General features: G+C 38.8%; 1 protein-coding gene across 1 annotated transcript in view; it reads left to right on the forward strand.

The window, feature by feature from the left end:
* NOX3 (NADPH oxidase 3) overlaps positions 1 to 19,796 on the forward strand; it is a 38,105-nt gene extending 18,309 nt beyond the window's left edge. The window contains exons 8-13 of the mRNA XM_065631690.1: positions 2,175 to 2,267; positions 3,380 to 3,633; positions 7,144 to 7,306; positions 14,095 to 14,241; positions 17,388 to 17,512; positions 19,670 to 19,796. Coding sequence (XP_065487762.1) covers positions 2,175 to 2,267; positions 3,380 to 3,633; positions 7,144 to 7,306; positions 14,095 to 14,241; positions 17,388 to 17,512; positions 19,670 to 19,796 — 909 coding nt within the window. The remainder of the gene's footprint in view (positions 1 to 2,174; positions 2,268 to 3,379; positions 3,634 to 7,143; positions 7,307 to 14,094; positions 14,242 to 17,387; positions 17,513 to 19,669) is intronic.
* Positions 19,797 to 23,324: the final 3,528 nt, after the last annotated feature.

The raw sequence follows: 23,324 nt of genomic DNA on the forward strand, positions 1-23,324 counted from the left end.
TTCTTAAACTAAACTATTGTTAGCCACCATCCAACCTGCATATTAATGAGAAAATGAATACCTCTCTAAAAATTTCAGCTACAATGTCACCATAAAAATCAATACATGGCTACACACCATGAATACAGACACAAGCTTGCTTCCAACAGCGTGTCATCCCATTCATTATCATAAAGCTAACTGGAGAGAACTTCCACTTCTCTGTGTTAAACCTATTTTGCTACACTTTCCTGCATATTCAAGGCCATACTTGCAAATTCATATTACTTTAAATGAATTGTGATAATACCATATGGCATACAGATCATGTATAAGAACGGTGCTTTGCCGGATGGGTAATGTGCTATGGTGTGATACCTGCTAGACACCGCAGATAGACAGCACAAATTCATTCAGAGGCTAAAACGCCATGGCAAGGCTTGTGCAACACCGGCAGGGACAGGTGGGGATGTGACGGAGCAGGGAGGACACAGCCTTGTGCATACCTGGGATCACGTGAGACGACACCGAAGCACGAACCCCACTGGCCACGGCTCCCAGGGGAGGTTAGCGCAGCAAAGCCCCTCTCTCAGTCATGCCACATCTGCTCCCCCACCCCATATTTCAGCCCATGGGAGCCTGATCTGATGCCTCAGTTGCACCTGGGTCATCTGGACTTTTGTCCTCACAGTTTCTCCTGAGCCATCACTGCCCCATCTCCATTCATTCTCATTACAGGAGGAAACACCACTTGGGCAAGAATACAGATGCCCTGATTAGCCAGCCAGGAGCCATGTTGCCTGGGCAGCCCATCCCTCCTGGTGGATGCCCTGTCGTCCCAACCCAGCAAAAAGATATTTTGGATTGAATGCTCTGTTGCACTGGAGCGATGGCACATTTGAAATCTCAGCTGAGCTCTCGCACAGGGTAGCCTACAGCCTTAACATTCCTGTCACGTGCTTTTATTTACAGGTAGCACAAATGGAAGGGAGGAAAAAGAAGCTTCATCATTATTGTGGCTTGATATATGCAAATATATTCAAGACATGTGAGATTACCCACTGTGCAGAGACACCTGTAGTATTTAGGGACAACGGATGTGTTGAGTTCCTGCTTTAACTGAGAATCTTCTGGCTTATGCTGGTTTCTTCCTATTATTAAATCATGCATTTTTTTAATTTTCAAGACTTAACCTTGGGAAATTGCAATTCCATCCTCTTAGCACTTTCTAAGGAAGCCACATAATTTTACGGGTTGCTTCTCATAAAAGATACTTTATATCCCCTGTTACCCATCTTATGGAGCAAAGTCAATGTTTCAGTAAGTAAAGTTACTCTTTGAAGATTTTAAAAGTCATATGATTGGGGAGTCTTCAGTTTCCTAGAATGAGCTGTGCAATTAACAAAACTGGAAATAAAACAGTATGTCTTGTAGAAAAAAAATCATGAAGATTCAATTACATCTAATTATCTTAGCTAGCAATGCAACTCAGTGAAATCATCAGCTAGTATACTTGAATAGCCAAGTATCTTTTATTGTTACAGTGATCAGTGCATACAACTAGCAAGTACAAGCACTGCAATCCTCCACAATACTTAAATTATGGTAGCATAGTATCCTAGATCAAAAAACCACATTTACTGATAAAGAGACGGCTAATGGATTAAATGGAAATATAACCCATTCCTCTAATTGAATATTTGGGACTTAATGTTTTCTCACGCAGCATCAGAAAACTCACAGCTGACAGTAACAGCTACTCCTATCTGACCCTTCTGAAATATTTTAGACTTTCAAGAGCAAAAAAATAGTGAAGCTATGGGTAATATTGTATAAATGTATGCAGCTATATGTCTTCAGGTCCAATGACGTCTATATGTAACACCTAAACAGATTAATGTTTTTCCCTTTTAGTAGGAAAAGATTTTAAAGGACTCTTCTTGGCCAGAATACAGATAGATATTAGCACTGCTTTTGGAGTACGTCTGTGAAGGACTCCCATATGTCTGTTCCACAAATAAGCCAGAACTGCTACAGCAGCAACCAAAATAAATACTTTCTTGAGAAAGGTGAACAAAAAATCACAGAAGAGAAAACAAATAATTTAGGCTACTGGTGATTTAAACCAGAAATGCAAAATATTTTTCTAGAAATTGAAATAAATGTGGTTTTTTTTAATATGCAACTTTCTGCAGGCTTGGAAGTGGGTTTTAAGTCCTATGGTGCTGTATATCTGTGAAAGAATTGTTAGATTTTGGAGATTTCGACAGGAGGTGGTCATTACTAAGGTATGTAATGTAGCTTGCATGTCTGAGTAAAAAAAAAAGTTATGTCAATGGCTTTTTATCTTTTATTATGACCTCATTTTCACTCCTAGCTTCAGTAGCTCTTCTATCATTACCATGGTTTCAGCCAAATATTGATTTTAGGTTTTGCTCTTATTCCAACAGCAAGTCCATATGAATATTCCATTCGGGACCAAACTTGGTTACCTAGACTTACATCACCATGACACAAACTCCTGCACAGAAGGTCTCTTTTTCACTGAACTGAAAACCATGTTCTGCTGCAGTAAATGGCAGAGACGTGTCTTTGCAGGACTCTTACTTCAGTAGGACACAGTTTTTACTTTCAAATCTGGAGATAAAGGGTTATGTTATCAGTTAGCATAAATAGTCGAAGCTTCATTAATACCACTGTAACAATTTATTCCAGTTGTAAATATTTCTGTGTGGTAAGGGCCTATTTAACTCACAGCGAATGGATGGGGAATGCCACAATTCAAGCAGGCAAGCCCATACATATCAAGCCGGCAATCAGAAACAGGCTTATTTCATGTGAGAGTAAAAGCATGTCGGATAAGTCTTGTTGCTGATTTCTGAGTGGCTGTGATCTGAGAATCTCACTGTACTAAGCGTGACATATAAAGCTGGCTGCTTAACTGAGATTGTCTCTTAATAAAAGTGTATTAGAATTGAGCTCACTGGGCTTTTTTTCTTCTTGCCAAATCAACAATAATCCCATACATGTTAATTGTGTTACATCAGAGTAAAACTGCAAAATTATTCTAGTCTATTAAGGAATACTTTTGCATAGGCTCTACTAAGATTGAAAGCTGACAAAATGTTGAATTGTTACAGCCTTTCCTTTGCCTCTTAGACTCACAAAGCAAGCTGCCCCAAAATACATGCTGTACTTGCTCTCAGTCTATGATGTAGCAACAGCATTGCAACGTGCACTTTAGGCCATAATTTGTAAGACATTTAAAAATTACTGTGCATCCCAATTTGCATTTACTTGGGGTTGAACTCAAATAGAAATGATTGCAAAGTCACCTGTAACTTAACAGAAAGAAACTCTTCTCAAGGAAAACAAAACAGGCCCTTTTGTTCTTGTTTAGGTGGTGACACATTCCTCTGGAGTGCTTGAGCTTCACATGAAGAAACGTGACTTTAAAATGGGACCTGGTCAATATATCTTTCTACAGTGCCCATCTGTCTCACAGCTGGAGTGGCACCCTTTCACTCTCACCTCCGCTCCCGAGGAGGACTTCTTCAGCGTTCACATACGGGTCACCGGGGATTGGACTGCAGCTGTCTTCAAGGCCTTTGGAGCTGAGGAAAGAGCTTTCAAGGAATTGTGGACGTTACCAAGGTTTGGATTGCAAACAATACATTTTAAAATGTTAATTCTACATCTTAAAATAAATGTTAACATTTTAACTTTAATTAATTTTGTGTGTGTTCTTTATGACACAGTATTAGATCATAATTATAGATCTATAAATAGGCCATAACGCTAAACACCACAAATAAATGCAGTCATGAACTTAGCCCAATAGCTATCAAGAAGACCTGATGACTAATCAAGATTTAAAGTCCATATCAATATTTACATCTCTGCCACTATCATCTAAATCTCTGACATCTCTATCTACACCTGAAGAGATGCATTTTGACAAATAGGTGCTTATGAATGGTATTAAAATGACACCAGAAGCTCTCTGCTAGCTTTCTGCCCACATGCTTATGCTCTGAGGGCACCCATCACCTGCTACCCAAACTTCCAGCTTTTCCTTTTCAGTTACTTAGATATTTTGTGGCCCCAGAAACTTCTTTCTGAACCTTACTTCTTTCCAGTACTCTCCCTCAACTCTGTCTCCAGTCTCCAAACCCTTCTCCTCTTTATAAAGGTTTTCAGCATTCAAATTCTGTATCTGTGGCAACTTAATCCAAGCAAAAGGTTGATGCTTCATTGTTGCAAGTCAGCAGGGCTCTGCTGAAGTTATCAGAGCCACCCTGATTTACACCAGCTAGGCATCTGGCTCTATATGTGACGGATTCAAACCACTCAGCTACTTGCAGGCGTACCAGAGATTTTCAGCAAAGAAAAGTGCCTGGCACAGGATCATTTCAATTCTGGTGGAGTGTGTAGGGCCTGGGGCTGAAGGAACTATTTTCCCCCTGGAAAACTGCTTTTGATGAGCAAGTTCTAGTAAAACCGAACAGCAAAAAGCACTTGTTTAACTACATTTATATAATTTAATGGGACTTGGATGCTAAAGAACAGTCACCAAAAAAGCTTGTGGACACCACTGAGCTACACAGGCACATCAGAAGGTGGGGGCAGACAGGAAAGGCTGGTCCAGTCTTTGTATTATATCAGCTAATAAGAATTAGAAATGAAACCCATGGCTTTGTTAAAGCAACTGGAATGAGAAATATGTCGTTTCAGCAGAACTGGAGCAAAAATGGTCCAAAGCGAATTACAGCCAGTGTAAAGAATGAGAAAGAGAAAAATGTTATCAAACATTGCTGGCCACAATGCAGGGCTGAAATTAACAGTGCTTTCATATATAAAGACTCTTCTTTTTAATCTTGTTAGGGTGCCTAATGCCATCATTCAGTTTCTTTCTTGCAATATATTAAAAAGAGTATTTCAATAGTTAAGCTAGCAATAAAGGAAAAAAAAAAGTCTTTTTCACAGGTTTCAATATCTAAAGATGAACACCAAATTGGTGACTACATTAAAAAATAACATATAGCAGAAACCGAGCAGAAGACAGAAGCCATGTAGCAATGGAATGACAAGGCAAGGTTCTAAAAATAAAGCATCTGTATCGTAACTAATAAAGGAAGATTAAATTAAAACATATGCCTATTTATACAGGTGGAAAACACAGCTGATTGCTGGTCAGTTTGAGAGATAGTGCCATATAATAGACTATTCCCATGAAAATAATCAAGTTCCATACTATGCTTCTTTGGGATTTTGGCTCACTTAATTGCTTTATTAGCATATTTTAACATAATACAACTTTTCTTACGGTCAGGAGTACAACATAATTATGTCGATCAGCAAATATTTAAATTCTAAACATAATACAAGAATCCGCTCATGTTCCTTTTCCAAAACTAGATACTTCTCCTGCATTTCCCAAAATTATAATGCTTCTTTCTAATGAAATTGTGTAGATGGACACAAAGAACATGGATAATTCAAGCTAGAAACATCTATAACCCCTATTTTCTACTCCTCCCTTGGCAAATGCAAATGTAATATTTTTTGTCAATTTGTTTACTATCTTCTTACCTTCCTCCACTCTCTCTAGATCAAATGAAGAGGTTGTATAGCTCAGTTTCTCTTCCTCCACTTTCTCCTCCCTACTTCTCTGAGTCTTTGTATTCAGCTAAACTTTCTTGCTATGGCTGAGCAAGGCGTTCAAACCAATGATGGGATCTCTGTCACCTGAGGATTTAGGAGTAGGTTGATGTACAAATCTCTAGAAGGAACGTTTCAGAAATAATTTATCCTGTCTTGTAGAACAGTGACAGATTAAAGAATCTCTTGAAATTCCTTCCAGAACAATTTTTTTCTCAATCTACTAACAATAATGAGAATTGCTCTCAAGCCCACGTTGTACTAAATAGAAAGCTTACCTGAAAGCACTGCTTAGGCACTTTACATATATTCCCTAAATTAACCATATTTTACAGAAAGTTTCAAAAGCTCAAAAAGTACAGGGCTGTGCAATAATCTGAATAACAATAAATACTAAAAAAAAAAAGGGCAAACTATGTGACAAATACAAATGAAAGGGAAAATGTTTCCTAGGACTTCAGGTATGCTTTAAGAATGCAACAATAGGGTTTCAGATATGTTGTGTCCCTATATTTGTGTGTAGCATTGCTTGGTGATCCCCTTTATATTGCTGTTAAAACATTTCATTCTTCCTATGTCTGCATATTTGCTTGTAGCATTTAAGTGAATTTTAAAGATGATTCATGCAATAAAGAGCGCAAAACAACAGAAAATCTGAAGCAAGAAAAAACCTATTTTTTCCTACGGTCTGGGTGTTAAATAGTGAAACCGTCTTCCAGAGCACTTATGTTATTTAAAGACAGACTGAACAGAGCACTCCAAAATACTGTGTGTATTTACATTCCCTGATGCTAGAGGAATGAATTTGATTATTTAATAATTTTTTTTCATCTCTAATTTTGACCAAAATGAATGTATCAGCAACGTTGATTATAGGAGCTAGTAATATAAACAACCGTGTCTCCTTGCAAATTTTGCCTTTATGTCAGATACTAAGTACAGTATTATTGCTAAAATGTATTTCTGAAATATTGCATTTTCATGAAGAGATGAGAAAGTAGTAGTTTCCTTGCATATGATGACCTTTTCCTTGCTTTCTCTTTTATTACTTTAACACATATAAAGAAATTTTCAAAATTATTAATATAATACGTTCCTCTTGACTTTGATATATACAAAATGGAAAATAAAGCTCTAAACCAGGATGCTTTTCAGTAATTCATAATTAAATATGCAAATTCCACAGCTAAATTTGGACATGCAATTATACGACTAATCATATTTCAGAAAGCCAGAAAATTGCAATTGCATGCTTAAATAGATGGCCAGGCCCCAAAACCACATGGGTGCTCTTGTTCTCTCATTTCAGAAAAAACAGTTGCTTTGCTATTAAATGACACCCACTGAAAATTAAATGTGTTTGTACGGGTAATTTATATGCCACTTTAGAAGTGTCCTCTCTCTTTTATTTTAACAGAAATTCATTTCTGAAAATATGTAGCCCAACAAATTTCTGTCATTTTATATGTTGCTGACCCTTGACTGAATGTCTTGTTGCTGTAGACTGGCCGTGGATGGACCATACGGATCTGCAACCACAGACGTCTTTCACTACCGAGTGAGTGTGTGCATTGCAGCGGGAATTGGAGTCACACCATTTGCCTCTATTTTAAAATCCATTTGGTACAAATGCTGCAACCTTAACACAGCACTGGTGCTGCAGAAGGTAAGTGGGAAAGTTTATTGCTCCATCAAGAAGTTCCACAAATGAGCCTATTTTGCCAGGTTAGAGAGGCAGTTCCGAGATAGAGACCCAGTTGAATGCTTTAACTCCCTCTCAGAAGCAGCCACTTGCTTTGCAGCTGCCTCAGGAGCTGTGGTGGGGTAGGGTCTCTTCAATTCACTGTCATTTCCTGAGGAAGAAGGTATCTCTAGCTGCAGTTTTTTCAGTAAAAGCTGAAGAATCAAATTTTCGATAGCAACTGGAGATAAATGTGGAACATCTTTCACAGCTAGACAGATAGTTAGACAGCCACAAGACAAATTTGTCCTCTTTCCTCTGAAAAAAAAAAATTGCAAGGTCGTCTCAGAGGTGAAGGGCAGCACTTGCTCCTTGTACAGCTGCAGGTTTCATGAGGGCTCTTTGGCTGGGTGTCCTGGTTCTGTGTGCTGCACTCAGCAATCATAGGCTGCTTTTCTCACCTTGCAAAATCAGGGTATTAGCCAGCATAGAAGGAATTTTAAAAGGCATTTAAGCTCCGGATGAGATGCATATATTGAGATGCATATTACTGCCTCAAACCACTTTAATTATTTTGTTGAAAAAATATATTGGGGTCTGTAAGGCATAGATGGCACCAATTAAATTAACATACTCTTGATCTGGTAACCTGTTATGTATCTTCTGCTAAGAATATATGAGGCAACACTAGGGGAGGACAGGTGAAGAACAGATAATGGGTTAAGTAGGGTTAGGGATAGGAAAGTAACAGAGAAAAAAATCAGCGTTAAACGTTCTCTTCCTTATCCATCATGGCAAGTGGTAACTTGCAGACCTTACAGCTTCTTTTAGCACTTTTTCCAGTACAAAAGCTGAATGAGGAACTGTTCAACATTTCACATTTAAGGACAGATGTTGAAATTGCATTGGAGTGGACAGACCTCTGAGAGGGTCAGTGCATACAGAGCTGATTGCAGGACCAAGGGGCTGATCTTTTTAAATGGAAGAGTGTTAAAACTGGCATCTTAATGGCAAGCTGCCACTGAAAAAGCATCTGGGATTTTAGTAACTGAGGAGTTGAGGACAGGTTCAAATTGCCAGGAGGGATCTTTGAGGCACAAAAAGCACTGAGAAGGGAGGGAAATAAAAATGAAAATATGTGCTAGATGTGAAAATAAGTGCATTCGCAAACACTACCACTGTACTGGAACGATCTTTTCCACTGTAAGGAGAGCTACATATATGTATATACATGTTATATACGTATATTATGTATATTCTATATGCATAGAAGTAAAATCGTTACTATTGTCATTGCTGTTGTTATCTTAAGGGGAGAAGAACAGAATTTAACTATGCATTGAGAGTATAGTATACCTCAGGGTGTTCATCCATGGCTTAGAGAGAATCTTGGGTAAGTCTGCCTACAAAGATAAGTGCATGGTGCCTTCTGCCATGGTTTTCTGCTATAGAGTTCAGTTTTTCTGAATTCCTGTGAAATACAAAAGTATAATGATTTCTATATATCCTTTCTCTATATCTTGATTTCCGTATTGCCGCAGTGGGAATAATGACGCTTATTTTTCACAGGTGTTATAAGGCTAAACTTCATTGGTATTTGTAAAATATTTTGAAAGGTGCTGGGGAAGTTCACAGCATTACTTAAAAAATTTAGCAGCCATCTTAGTTGGGATGATTAATCTCAGGGTAGCTCCACATTTTTTTTCCATTGGTTAAAAGCTTCCACTTGTGGTATAATTACAAATAATTTAATCTTCCTCAAAGTATTCAGCACTCTCTTTCTGCCATGATGAGTACCATAGAAATGTCTATTAAGGAAATAAATAAGAGGTTTTTCTTTTTTTAACAACTTCATTTTGATTTGAGTACAGCTATCATTACGCTTATTGAACTAATATTTCTTAGTGTTGCCCACATATGGTTCAGATATAAATACTCATAGCTTCCATAATGTCTGCAGCTGTATGATTTAAAAAACCCAGCAAATAGAAAGGAGTACACATTTATCTAATTGATTCTTCACAATTAAATAGCCTTAGAGCCTTCATTTCCCTATAATTTTTTGCGATGAGGAAGGACGCTACTACTAGTCATGGCTGGAAAGTTTTTACTGGCTTTAGTTATGCATAAAATGATTTTTTTTTCACATTAGTGGTCTCATTTTTCAGACCAATTTCTGCTGAAATTGATAAAATTGTACTGATTCATCAGATGATAATATTAGCAAACATACACTTTGTCTTTCACCCTACATAAGGACATAAGAAAGGTCCTACTGGGTCTCACCAAACATCCATCTAGCCTAATATGCTGTCTCTGAGAGTGGCTGTTCATGAACACCTAGGGAAATGTATACAGTCCAGAAGATCATACAGCAATACTTCTTCAGTGGACACCTTCTTGCCTTTGAGCAACTTGCAGTTCAGTAGTGTCTTGATATAAGAGCCGCATCTCTGTGCTTCATATTTCTTAGTAGATTTTTCTTCCATCAGTTTGTATAATTGCTTTTTGAACCCATGTAGAGATTTGACAGCCACAGCAAGTTTGGCAATAAATTCAGCTACATGCAGTGAGAAAAACAATAACATCCTCTTCCATTTGCTTTGAGACCGACTTTCGCTGCCTGAGGTAACCTTCTGCTTCAAGCTCTACCCCAACCCATAGCCTTCTCTGCAAAACACCTCCTCCCAAAGACCTAAAAACCTGGGCTCTTTTTGCTATCAAATGTAACTGTCTTTCTGAGCTGTGTTTGAGAACAGTTTAGGCCCTTGCTTCAAATTTAGGGGTATAAATTCAAACCTTGTCCTGCATTCATACAAACTGCTACTTGCTGCCACCTTAGCTCTAAATGGGAGCCTTGTGCAGGCTGATGGTGCCCCATCTCCTGTACGCCCTGGGCTGCAAGCATTGCTGCCCCTTTGTCTGTAGCGGCCCTTTGGATCAATTAATTGGGCTGAGGAAGATCTCTGGTCTTTTTTGGTAAGCTACAGCCCAAGGGCAGTGTGGTATATTCAGGAGCAGGAAGGACTAGGGTTTTGCAGGAAGTAGTCATGTCTAAGAGGGAGCAGCAAGAGCCAGGGATGAAGGTGTCTCCCTGGGCATCACTGCTTCATCACTTTTTATACCCCTGTCCTGCTCTCGGCTGGGATAGAGTTAATTTTCTTCCTAGTAGCTGATATGGTGCTGTGTTTTGGATTCAATATGAGAATATTGATAACACACCGATGTTTTAGTTGTTGCTAAGCAGAGTTTACACCAAGTCAAGGACTTTTCATCTTCTCATGTCCTGCCAGTGAGAAGGCTGGCAGTGGACAAGAACTTGGGAGGAGACACAGCTGGAACAGCTGACCCTAACTGGTCAAAGGGATATTCCACACTATATAATGTCATGCTCGGCATATAAAGCTGGGGGAAGAAGAAGGAAGTGGGGTGGTGTTCAGAGTTATGATGTCTTTTCTTCCCAAGTAACCACTACACGTCATAGAGCCCAGCTTTCTTGGCGATGGCTGAACACCTGGTTGCCCATGGGAAGTAGTGACTGAGTCATTTGTTTTGCTCTGCTTACATCTACAGCTTTTGCTTTACCTATTAAACTGTCTTTCTCTCAGCCCATGACTTTTCTCACTTTTACCCTTATGATTCTCTGCCCGATCCCATCAGGGGGGAAATAAGCTAATGGCTGCATGGCGCTCAGTTGCCAGTTGGGGTTAAACCACAACAGACTCTTTGGTGAAAAGCTGGCTTTGCTCAGAACTGCAGCTTCACCTCTGTCTTCAGGAAGCAGGGAGAAACAAAGGGATGGTCATCAACAGGTAACTATTAACAACTTTCCACATGACGGAAGCTGATTTACAAAGTGCGTTCTTTCACCTTACAGGAAAGAAGTATCGGAGCCCTTGCTCTTGTCTATTGTACAAAATTCAGGATGTGGGAAACTGAATGATAAATACAGATGCATTGCAAGGGAGAAGAGTATCACAGAAATAAGCAACTACTCAAACCCCTGCATCACAGATCTGATTAATAGCAATACTGCATCTAACTCAATTTGCAAAAAGAGCACTTGGAAAATTTAAGACAGTTTACTTGGGCAAGCCATCAAGCTGATGAATGTAGTTGATGGGGGTAGGGTGGGTGGAGACTAATGAAACAGAAATCTAAAACAGATTTTTAAGGGTCCTCAATAATTGCAGTCAGTTAATAGTATGAGGCTTACAAAGAAAAAATATAGGATTCAGAATAATTGTTTAATTATAGAAATGCACTGAAGCTGGCTTTATTTTACAGTTTTAATAAGGATTAATTTTATTGTGCATTTATTTTATTTTAATTATACATGTAATATGTTGCGCTCTATTATGGGCAGTGTAATGAAAGGAAGACTCCTTTGTAAACAGCATTTATTTTAACATATTATACTAGAAGTCCCCTTTGATCTAAGGGAAAAGGAGACCTTTTACCCACAGGCCATCCTTCTTCACTATCTCCTTTCTAAGATTATAATCATGGCCAAAAATACTTCTTATAATGACAGTCTTTCCTCATTACCAAATGCTCTCCACCTCTAACACGCGAAAATTAGAGGCAGTGCAATGGATTCTGCTTCAGTGGAACTGCACCAGAGATGAGTTTAAGGAATTTCTGTGGCTTCAGAAAGCTACATCCTTTCTCAAGGACTCTGCCAGAGGCAGCTTGACCTAATTCAGTTGGACTGGCTGTTACTGTGACAGCTAGGTCTGCAACCAGCTAAAAGCACTCCTTCAAGCTCCATAGCCTGATATTCTGGAAAATGGTCCTCCATATTCAAGACCGCGTTGTCTCAGCTCTTCAGCTGGCTTTTCTTCCTCCTTCCCTGAATGTGCTTGGCTCCCAGTCCTGCCCACACACTCCCAGGTGCTTCCCCATGCACAATTCATTATTCATTTAGAAGCACGTCTCCTCTCCACGCACATGTGCTAAGTATACATATTCCACAAAATGAACTGCTGAAAAGACTGGAGAAATAAGGTGATCGAGGCTGGGGGAAGAAATTTCTCACTACAAATCAACAGCCACAGTGTGATACAGACTGACAGCACTCAGTGGCCTGATTTTTGAGGTGCTGAGGATGATGAACAAGAGAGGAGTTCAGGATTCAGACACAAAAAAGCTACATAAAGGTTAAACTATAAATCTTACCTAGTTTCAGTAATTTAAAATAATGCTGTTGTTGGTCACAAAAATGAAATGCTATAAAGTCAGTGAACTTGCTTTTTTTCCTCATAATCTATGACATTGCAAATCAGCAGCAACACCCTGTAAAGCAATGAGGTTGTATTTAAGGCAAAACACTGAAACAGAAGGGGAAAAAGCAAGCAGCCAAGAGTTCTGCCGACAGTCCTATTCCTGGGCTGTAAAAATACCCTACTTAACCTTGAATGCTTTCTCTCTGTTTTCTGGGATGATACTTCATTTATATTTCTTACAAAAACCACAGATGGTCCCTTACAGTACACTCAGATCTAGGAAACATCTCAAATTAATGTTAGTTTCTTTCACCAAATCTCCAGTGAAGCACGGCGTTACCACATTTTTTTTCACACCACCTTACCAGAAGCCTGACAATCTAGTATATTAAATCTTTGGGAAATCTCTTTATAGCTTTCTAGTTTCTTCTCTGATTTTTCACTTCAGAAGTGTCTAATATGCATCTTTATCTCATCGATCCTATGAGAAAGGGCTACAATTTCCAAATCATCAGAGCTCCCACAATTATTTCCTTGGGGACAGACCTTTGAGATTACTTTTGATACTGAGGTACAACAAGACAGAGGGGTTGGTGAGCACAAAGAGATATAGGTTCAAGAAAATCAAGGGATTTTGCAACAAAATAAAAATCACAGTCACAATAATAGAAGTTCCAGCCATCCCTTTGTTATAAGCTTATACATTGTCGTCCGTACTGTTCCTTTTTTTAATTAAACAAACTCTCTGCTTTGTGTGTGACTGCCTGCTGTAGAGGAGGAATAGTCAGAAATAAGTCATAGGAATGATTAAACAATGGAAAATTAGACTCTTGGTGACAGATCCCAGGAATGTTTGGTTTACCATAGAGAAGATTATAGCATGAGTTGATCCCAGCCTCTAATTTCTACCTGGGAACAAAACTTTCTTAACAGGCTTTCCAATCCAACAACTAAAACGAGATGTGGCACATAGGAGATGAAGCTAGAGAAATCTGGATGAGAAAAACTGTGTAAATTTTTCATAAGGAGGATGTTTTCAACCAATGGAAAACCGATCATGGGACAGCATTCCGTAGCTTGTAGGTAGGGTATCTGCCTTGAAGAATGCAACTATCTTTTGAACACATCAACTGTTAACCAATGGCATATGGTCTTGAGAAACAGGAATTCATTTCTTCAGTGAGTAATGAAACTGAAATTCCCTTTTCAATATGACTGAAAATAAATAAAAAATTTCAAGGAATAATCAAGTTATTTGCGACAAATGCAGGGTTGGGTATTATAAGTTAGAGATGCAGTGGCAGGGGGAGATGGGAGACTTGTACATTGCCTATCCTCACTAACATATTAACATATTCACTCAGTCTTTCAGATGAAAATGAAATTTTTAAAATATCAAAACTCTACGTCATCAAAATGGTGTGTAATTATGTTTAAATTTACAGTGGAGAAGAGTCACACACTATGTACTTAACGACTTGAGCCAATGATTGGGAATTTTTATTGAAAGTTTGCTGCTTGTTAAATCTCTTTACTTTTATCTGACAGGTTTATTTTTACTGGATTTGTCGAGATCCATCAGCATTTGAGTGGTTTGCTGATCTTTTGTTCCATTTGGAAACAAAAATGGCTGAAAAAGGGAAAAATGATTTTCTAAGTTATCATATATTTCTTACAGGCTGGGATGAAAGTCAGGTAATAATGAAACTCTTACAAATCTGAGTTAATGTACCTTGCTTTTGCAGTATGGTAACATATGGAATGGGAACAGCTGAATAAATGATGGATGAAGCAGAGAGACAAAGAACTGTAAATAAAAAGACACCAAGCTGCCTGTTTCCATCTCACATTTAGGAAAACAGGAATGGAGAAATCAAGCCAGTGATCCTTCCAGTTCTTTATCTCGGCTTGGGCAGCGCTGATTACCAGATGTTTTGCAGAAAAGTGCAGGAAGCCTTTCAGTAGCTTGTGAAGGGGAACAGTCTTTCAACAGATTCTGGCATTTTTGCACTGAAACATGGAAGATTGTATAAAAATGGGTTTTTTACGCTTATTATTTTGTAGAATTTTTGTTGTTCATATGTATGTCCAGTACACTTTTGAGCTCTGCTGGGCTTAGGACATTTTGGCAACCAACTCTAAAGACTAATTCACATTGTTCGAAAATATATTTTCTCTGGTTGACTTCAAATTTGCCCTCTTATAATGTATTTGGATCATCCCAACTCGAGGCACTTAATTGACTGGGTCAATTTTATTCAATTTCTTTAGTCTTTACCTAGACCCAGATGGAGGTGATTTTCTCTCCCTCTTATTTTTAACGGATCAGGTAGATGACACTGAGATCAGAGTTAGGCACCTGCCAGAAAAAGTCTCACAGGAAAGTCTTTGCTTTACTGTTTTATTTCCTGCTGTCTGTTGAATGAAGGACTGTCTTGTAGAGATTTAAAAACCAGATTTCATACAGTTTTTCCCTTCCTACCTCTGCTGCCAAAAAAACCCCACCCACTTTTTCTTCCTGCTTTCCTTAGGGCTTCTGTCAATTAATTAGGTATGTGCATAAAGCTGTATTCAGAAAAATCTACTTCCCTCGTGAAGTATATGGCAGTTACAGAAACCACCACTGTGCATTAGCAATATCACAGGGTATTACCTAAAAACTGTTTTCTAAGAAGCCATTGAGGAATCTCACGAAACACTAAGTTGCCCTCATCTCTCAACTACCATTGTCCCACTCCCCTCTTGGGCAAACATCAGGCCAGGAGTCAGGTAGAGAGACAACTATTCTTGCTGGGATGCCTGACTTTCTTAATTCATGTGCCCTGCACTTTTCTGAAGTGCCTCTTTCTCCTCTTCAAGCCCCATCGTCCAGTCTCCTGTCAGCACTGCCTCATTATTGTGTGCTGCTGGTGACACAGGAGCATCGCTGGAGCTGTGTTGCCTCCCAGCCTACACTAGTACTGTTCCTGCTTCTGGAGCGCCCCAGCATCCCACCTCTAAAGGGCTGTGGGGGAAGAGGAATGCTTTTCAGTGACTGCTTCTCCTACTCTGGCCAAGCCCAGGGAAGTGTGTTATGTAATAGCTCCACGTTATTTAAACATCCACAAAGCTCCCTCATCTTATAGGTCTTACTTGTATTTAGTGAATTCCCGTTCATCACTCCTCAAAAGTTGAGCTTCAGCAACAGTAATATCTGAATGATGCTTTCCTTTACTTCTCCCTTAGCAAACAACAAAACCAACATTCTCCCCATTCTCTCCCTGTCTCACCATAGAGATGACCAGTAGTCAGGTGAAGCTGAACCCAAGCAGGATGGGCAATTTACATCTTCTAGTGCACCTTCCATTACTGACATATTTGTTCAACGCTTTGAGCTCTTTATGCATTCCACATTGTCATCAGATGGTCAGACAGATAATGGCATGTATTTGCCTCTGCTTCGACAAGAAATCATGTTTCAGCCTATCGCTCCTTGCAATGCCCCTGAAATTCATAGGCAACTTTAATGCTGTGAGCTATAACGATGGCTAACACCAAAAATCCTGGAAAAGTTCCACTTAATGTGAACAGAAATAGCCCATCTGCTCAGTGGCACAATTTTGCTGTAAACAATTAAAAGATCTTGCAGTTCCCCACCTCGCATTCCCACCAAACACTTCAAGTTCTTTCTTAGACTATTCCAAGTCCTCCATGACACTGGCCAAAATTAACAAGAAGAGTCTTTTAGAAACATGACCTCTCATGACAACTGTGCTTGACCAGAATAATTGAGTTGTTAAGCAACATGGAAGACTCATTAGCAAGAGAAATATACGATATTCCAGGATATGGATCTAAATTTCAGCAACCACTTCTGCAAGAGATTATAATGATGCCTAGTTCATGCTAGGGCATGAACTAAATGCAAAGCCCATTTTTAAACTTAGCTTTCCTGTGGTAATTTCTTGACAGTGATAGTAATGATGATAGTCTGTAGTGAAAGCAAGCACGTTACTCCTACACAATAGCAGCACAATTAGGAGAGACAGTGGTTTTGTTTTTAAATCTACCTACCTACCAATACTCACATAGTATTGTAAGAGGTGTAGCATAGGAGCTGAGAGATAGCAAATGCCCATGACATCAGGATTTGTTTTCTTGGCACTGGGAGCTGTGCAGCTCACTTAGTCCAGTGCTTTACCTGAGCTGATCCACTTTATGCATCTGCCTCCACCTGAGGAGGAGAGTCACCATATTCAGGGTTCTACCCCTGCCGAGCTGATACCTCTGTTGTCTTTTCCATCAGTAGCAGAATGCTCTGGACTTACTTAAGATGCATGTAATTTCTAACATCTATTGTCAAACTCTGTTACAGTACATTTCACTCCCTTTCCTAAACTCCAACTCAGCCTTAAAATGGTGACTTGTCATTTTGGGATCTACAGTGAAGGAAGGGTAGAGTGAGATATTCAAAGGCTGATAAGAGGTTTAAGAATCCAAGACTGCCTGTAAAAGTGACTGAGGCACTTAGGCCCAGGCTGGTAAAGACAGAAATTTAATCCCATGTAATTTCAAACGTTTCATCTCAAGAAACTGAGCTCCTTTGAAGTCTTGGACACTTTTAGAAGTGCTTTTCAGACTTCCAGTAATATTGTGAACTCTTGAGTATTCCTTCTCTCCTCTCCTCTCCTCTCCTCTCCTCTCCTCTCCTCTCCTCTCTCCTCTCTGCTCCCAATTACACAGTTCCCTTTCCCTCATTAATACTTCCGTCTTTCACAGTGAAGCAGCACTATTGCTTTTTCCTCTTACTTGGAATACATGTTGTTGACTCTAAAATTATCATCTTCTAAATTTGCCTTTAGGCTACTCACATAGCCCTGCATTATGATGACAAGATAGATGTAATTACTGGTTTGAGACAGAAGACCTGCTATGGAAGGCCAAACTGGGACAATGAGTTCAAGAAACTAGCCGAAAACCATCCTAGGTAAGGCAGATTGGCTTCTAACCTTCTTAGGTAACTCTCAGCATAAACAGTGGGAGAAGGTGAGGGCAAATCTTTCTAAATGACCCTTTTAAAATAATTTTGGGGTTTTTTTGCTGTGTGGAAAGAAGATTTATGCTTAATGAAGCTTTTAATGAAGAAATCTCGGAAAGAGAATGCCAATAAAATCTAATTTTTGGACAAGAAAATCTAATATTTAGAAGTATTTCAATATCCTGGCCTTTGTCCAGATATAATTGAAACACACAATCCAATTACTGTTCTGCACAAAGGACAAAGTAGCATTAATTTCCCTTGAAGATGGTTATTAAAGAGATAAACTGTGATTTTTTTCTTATGATGTCAAGGATATGTTTGTTCCCTAACATATTTGGCTACTCTTGCAAGACTATGCTGTGCTGTTATTAGTTCATCTCTGCTGGCAAAGACAGTTCATATGAACTTGGTGGATTTGCTAGCAGTCTGAAAAAAGCTTCTTTGTTCCTGAAAGCCTTTGAAGCAAGAATTTGAAATATTTTGTGTTCAGCAGTAGAAAAGTCCAGAATCTTTGTGACTCTTTACAATTTCCAAACATTTACCTGCTAATGCAAAATAAAGGCTTGCACTTGGGAGACAAAGATACAAAAAGAAGAAAACTTTTTTAAAGATGAAAAAGACTCAAAAAAGTGCTGAAAGGAAGGAGATCAAAGAGAATCCAGTAAGCTACAAGAATACCATAAAATTGCAAAAATAACAGTAATAGAGAAACCACTCGATGGAGGTCAAAATAAATACAATCAGGATATATGAAAGATTAAAAATAGAAAAAGGGCAAGAGTAGAAAATATGATTTTTGAAAGACCTTTTATAGGGATTCTACTGCATAATCAGAGCTCTCATAGTTGAAGCATTACTTTTTGTTACTTTTCTTAAGTACAACTGAGAAAAATCAGAGAGGGAGATGAGCATTAACTTTCTGTACTGGATCTTGTGGTACTTCTTAGAAAGGCAGTGCTAAAGCAATAGAAAACTCTGCATTTGCTTCTGAACCTAGATGGCCATGTTATGGTCAATGTTGAACCTTTTAAAGAAAACCTTGCATGAAATAAGGATTCCTTATGAGAAAAAAAATACCTTACCTTTTCTTGCTCTGAGTTACAGAAGGTTCAAGCGGCAAAGAAACTCAAGAGTTTCTATTGCGCGATGGAACAATCAGCTTTTACAAACTGACTAAATATTGGTTCCCTACACCTACATCCACAGAGTTTCCCTTGCCTGCAACAGTGTCTTTCAGCAGATTAGCAGAAATATACCACTCCAGGTTAAACCTAGTGCAACTGAGCACTGGAGCAATATGGGCATGACTTCTGGGGACTCTGGCTTGGACACCTAAATCGTATCTACAGCCCCTTCTTTAGAGAAGAAAACTTTTTGGAACTCATGCTGTCGCTTGTCACTTGCAATTCATTTACGTAGATTCAGCTTTCCCCAGTAGCACAGCATGCGTATCTGTGTGTACATATATATGTTTTAAAGGAATATGTGCTGTGTACTTATTATAGAAGCAAACCCTTTAAGGCACTTTGCAGGAAGGAAACAGGTTTCCAGTTCCTTGTAACAGATTTGTGCCCTTATGAACACAATTCTTTGTTACGTTGGTCATGTTTTTGTTGTTTTATAAGAACTATCTATTTACAAATTTTGTTTTTAAATTGGCCATTTAAAAAATGTCCAATAGGCAGAAAAGTGTTAACATGAAAAAAAAAAAGAAAAATCATAAATAACTGAGGGGTTTGTGCATTTTTTAGAAAAAAAAATAACTTCAGCTGGAGAAAAAGCATTGAAAATTTTCAACTCAAGCTGCATGTTTGTTTCTGTGATTAAAAAAAACCTGTGAAGATCAAAATCAAAGAATTACCACTTAAAATAGTTTGTGACTTCTAATATTGCAAGCCAAATAAATAATGCAATAATACATAATAAACATTAAAGTATTAAAATAATTATACTGTAATACTTCGCAACAGAACACAAATTTTTTCAAATATATTTCTCAAAAAGCCATTTCAAAAGATGCAAACAAAGCTGGAGGCAGCCAAAAGGTACAGTTCATCCATTTACTCTGCTACTTTCATGTTTTTGTTGTTATTGTGATTACAGCAACAGTATTGGAGTATTCTTCTGTGGACCCAAGACTCTCTCTAAGATCATTCGAAAGATGTGCAACTCATATTCATCAGTTGATCCAAGAGGAGTTCAGTTTCACTACAACAAAGAAAGTTTCTAAGCTGTACTTCTCAACTACGTAATAGGTGTTACCAAATTGCATATTTTTTTCCTCACCTTCTCCTGTCCTCAACTCATTCTATAGCATTCACGTCAGATATTAGGAGTTGAAAGTTGAAGTAGGTGTGTTGACTTCCGTGGAAAAATACCATCCTCTGGCAACTAAAGATATGGACCCCATCCTTAGCCTTTCCTTTGAAGAACTGAATGGTCAATATTCCATTTCTTACTTGACCGTGCTGTGAATCCATCTACACCTGTGTGAAAACAAGCACAAACCACTCAACTTTGAAGAAAAAGGCATGAGTAAAATGGACATTTAGAACTGTACTTCCCTGTTGTCTATGATCAAACTACTACCACAGGCAATACTCGTGTTCCTACTGTTTAAATCGTGCCCAGCCATTGAAGGTATTTTCCTTCCTGGTGTTCTGATTTTGCACTTCTTACAGGATCCCACTGCACACACATCCACATCCACATCAGCTTTCGTGCTGTAGCAATACTGTTTAAACACACCTGTCCAACAAAATCCTTTTGCCCTGCCAAACTATGCATCATTTAAACTTGCCATTTCTGCAGCGGTGGTGGCTGTGCATGCCATAAGTTAATATGTTCTGAGGGTTAATATGTTAAGGGGACTCCAGAAGTTTTTGCACTCAGCAAACAGATCTCCTGAGACAGGCAACTTAAACTGCGGAAAAAAGTTTCGGGTGTCTTTTAAATTGGGCACAGAAGAATGGGCTTTAAAAGACACAGAATCACAGATATCATGGAGTGATTGAGGTGGGAAGGCACTCCCAGAGATCACCTACACCAAATCCCCTGCTCAGAGCTGATTCTGTGAAAACAGGAGTGACATTTACATTCTTCCAGACCTCAGGAACACCATGACCTTTTGAAGATCTTCAAGAATGGCCAGCTCCCTCAGTGCTCTTGGGTGCATCCTATCAGCTCCCATGGCTTTCTTTAAATGCTCCCTAACCTGATGCTCTTCCACTGAGGGTAAGTGTTAGTTACTCCAGATTTTCCCACTTGCCTCATGGGCCTGGGATCTCTGAAGGTCAGCCTTACCTGTAAAGACCAAGGTGAGAAAGGCATTGAATACCTCAGCCTTCTCCATGGCCTTGTGTACCAGGTCTCCCACCCATTCAGGAGTGGGCCAACGTTGTCCTACTCTTTTGCTACTCATGCATGCACAGCAGCCCTTCTTGCTGCCCTTCACTTCTCTCACCAAATTAAATTCCTGATGGCTTTTGGCTTTCCTAGCCCCATTCCTGCACACTCAGTGTCTCTATACTCCCCCTGGGTTACCTGTCCCTTTTGCCACCTCTTGTACAACCTCCTTTTTGTACTTGAGTTTTGTCAGGAGGAACTTTTTCATGCATGCAGCCCTCCTACCACCTTTGTTTGATTTACTCCACAGCAAGATGGATGACTTTTGAGCTTGGAGAAGGTGATTCTTGAAAATAATCATGTTTGACTGGACTCTTCTCTAGGACCATATTGCGTGAGGTCCTTCCAAGCAGGTCCTTCAACAAGCCAAACTCTGGTCTCCTGAAGCCCAGGGCTGTGATCTTGCTATTTGCCTCACAACTCTTTGAGCCCGGCCATCCAGCTGGTTCTTTACCCAGCAAAGAGTACGCCCATCCAAGCCATGAGCTGCCAGTTCCTTTGGCAGAATGCTGTTGGAATAGGGGAAAAACAAAATAAAAAATATGGAAATCATTGTAACATTCACGTAAGTTAGAAAAGTGAGAAAAATATTTCCCTATTCCCCAGCCTAGAAAGTTAAAGAAAAACTATATTCCAGTTGGACTGAGGTGTAACAGAGCTTACTTGGATCACATAATGCATTTACCCAGCCACACAATAAAAATGAGAGTCAGAAAATATCCTATATCTGTCAGCACTTGAATAAAACAACTGACAACATTATATATGTATACTTATACACAAACACAAAAATGCCCACTAGAGAGGACATAACTATATAGACAAAAGAAACAGAATAATAAAAATTATGCCACAGAAGACTCCAACGTTATTTTATATCTTTTCTATTAGGGGCTATAGTTTGTGTGAACTGAGATTGTTCTACAAGATACAGTTATATTATTATTAAGTTTAGGGCAATGCATCTTTGTTTTAAAATTGTTGAAGTTTTTTTTTTAAATGCCTGCCTATGTGAAATGATTAATGTGGTGCATACTGTGTAGCAGTCAAGTGAGTAGAGAATTAGAGCCTCTGCCAGTTCACCTAGAGGCATTTATCTTTTATTTTTTTCCCTGGCGCCCGTGCTGAGCCTCAGGGTAAGCTGACACATTTTTTAATATAAATTAAGCTTCTTTTTTTAATGTGTGTTGAAAATCTTGAAGGAAATGAGAAATGTGTGTAGGCACCAATACCAGCTGCCATTGCATGAAAGAAAGAGGTGACAATTTCCTGCAGATTCTGAATGATTGTTTTAATGGGGTTGGATCGGAGGTAACAAGCACAAAGATATTGTGCTGCCAGAAAAACAGGATCTGTTCTCCCCCTAGCCTCATGCAACAAGATGTAACATTTAGCTTCTGGCTCAACATGGCATCTTTTCACTGCTTTGATTTATTCCCACTTTTGCAAATCACTGTGGTATGCTACAGGAGATGCATTTAGAGCCCTTGTTATAGTTCATTGAGTAGCACTGCTGTTATCACCACCAGAGGAGAATTTCACTTGTATCAGGACTGAGTGACCTAGAATAAAGGGAAAATAATAATAATAATAATAAAAAAAAAAAGAAGTGAGGAGGTTTGTTGGATTAGGATGAAACTGCATTTAGGTTGAATGAAAATCCCTTTATTACAAATACAATTTAAATCAAAATGGGAACTAGGAAGAATTGGCTTCCTGCCTTGTTTTGAATAACACTGAGCATACAGCAGCTATGATAATGTGAGTGCATATGTAATGACTCTGTTATGATGTTTATATATGGAAACATCATTCACTGTCAGGGAAAATGAAAGATATCTTCATGGATTTGTTCATTCAGCTTCTTCAGCAGGAAGTGTTCAGCCCTGTGTAGGAAAATATTAGTAAATAAAATATAGTCATAACCGCACAGACTCACCACATCCTGTGACAGAAAACTAATCATAGACAAGGATCGTAAATATACAGATTAATTACTTTGGCTCTTACAATAAAAAGAGTGGTATTATAATGACTGAATTTGTGTTACAATAATTCAAGTTTATTCACTAGTAAGTGTAAATTGAAATACACGGGTTTATGTGTTCTGGGTTTCCCCTCTACCCCACCTCCCAAGTCATGCAGGGAGAAGAAATTATTTAAGCAAGTTTGCTCCTTAGTTTACATTGAGATATTAAACAGGAACTGTGACTCCTAACAGAAGGTCCATCATATGGGGCCTGTACCATATCATCACCATTACAAGGACCCTCCTGCTTCTTTCCTGCTTTTAGATATAATTAAATGCTTAAGAGGAAATACTGTTAACTGCAAAAAAAAAAAGTGACATGCT

Source organism: Caloenas nicobarica, chromosome 3, assembly GCF_036013445.1.
Source record: "Caloenas nicobarica isolate bCalNic1 chromosome 3, bCalNic1.hap1, whole genome shotgun sequence".
Classification (NCBI taxonomy): domain Eukaryota; kingdom Metazoa; phylum Chordata; class Aves; order Columbiformes; family Columbidae; genus Caloenas; species Caloenas nicobarica.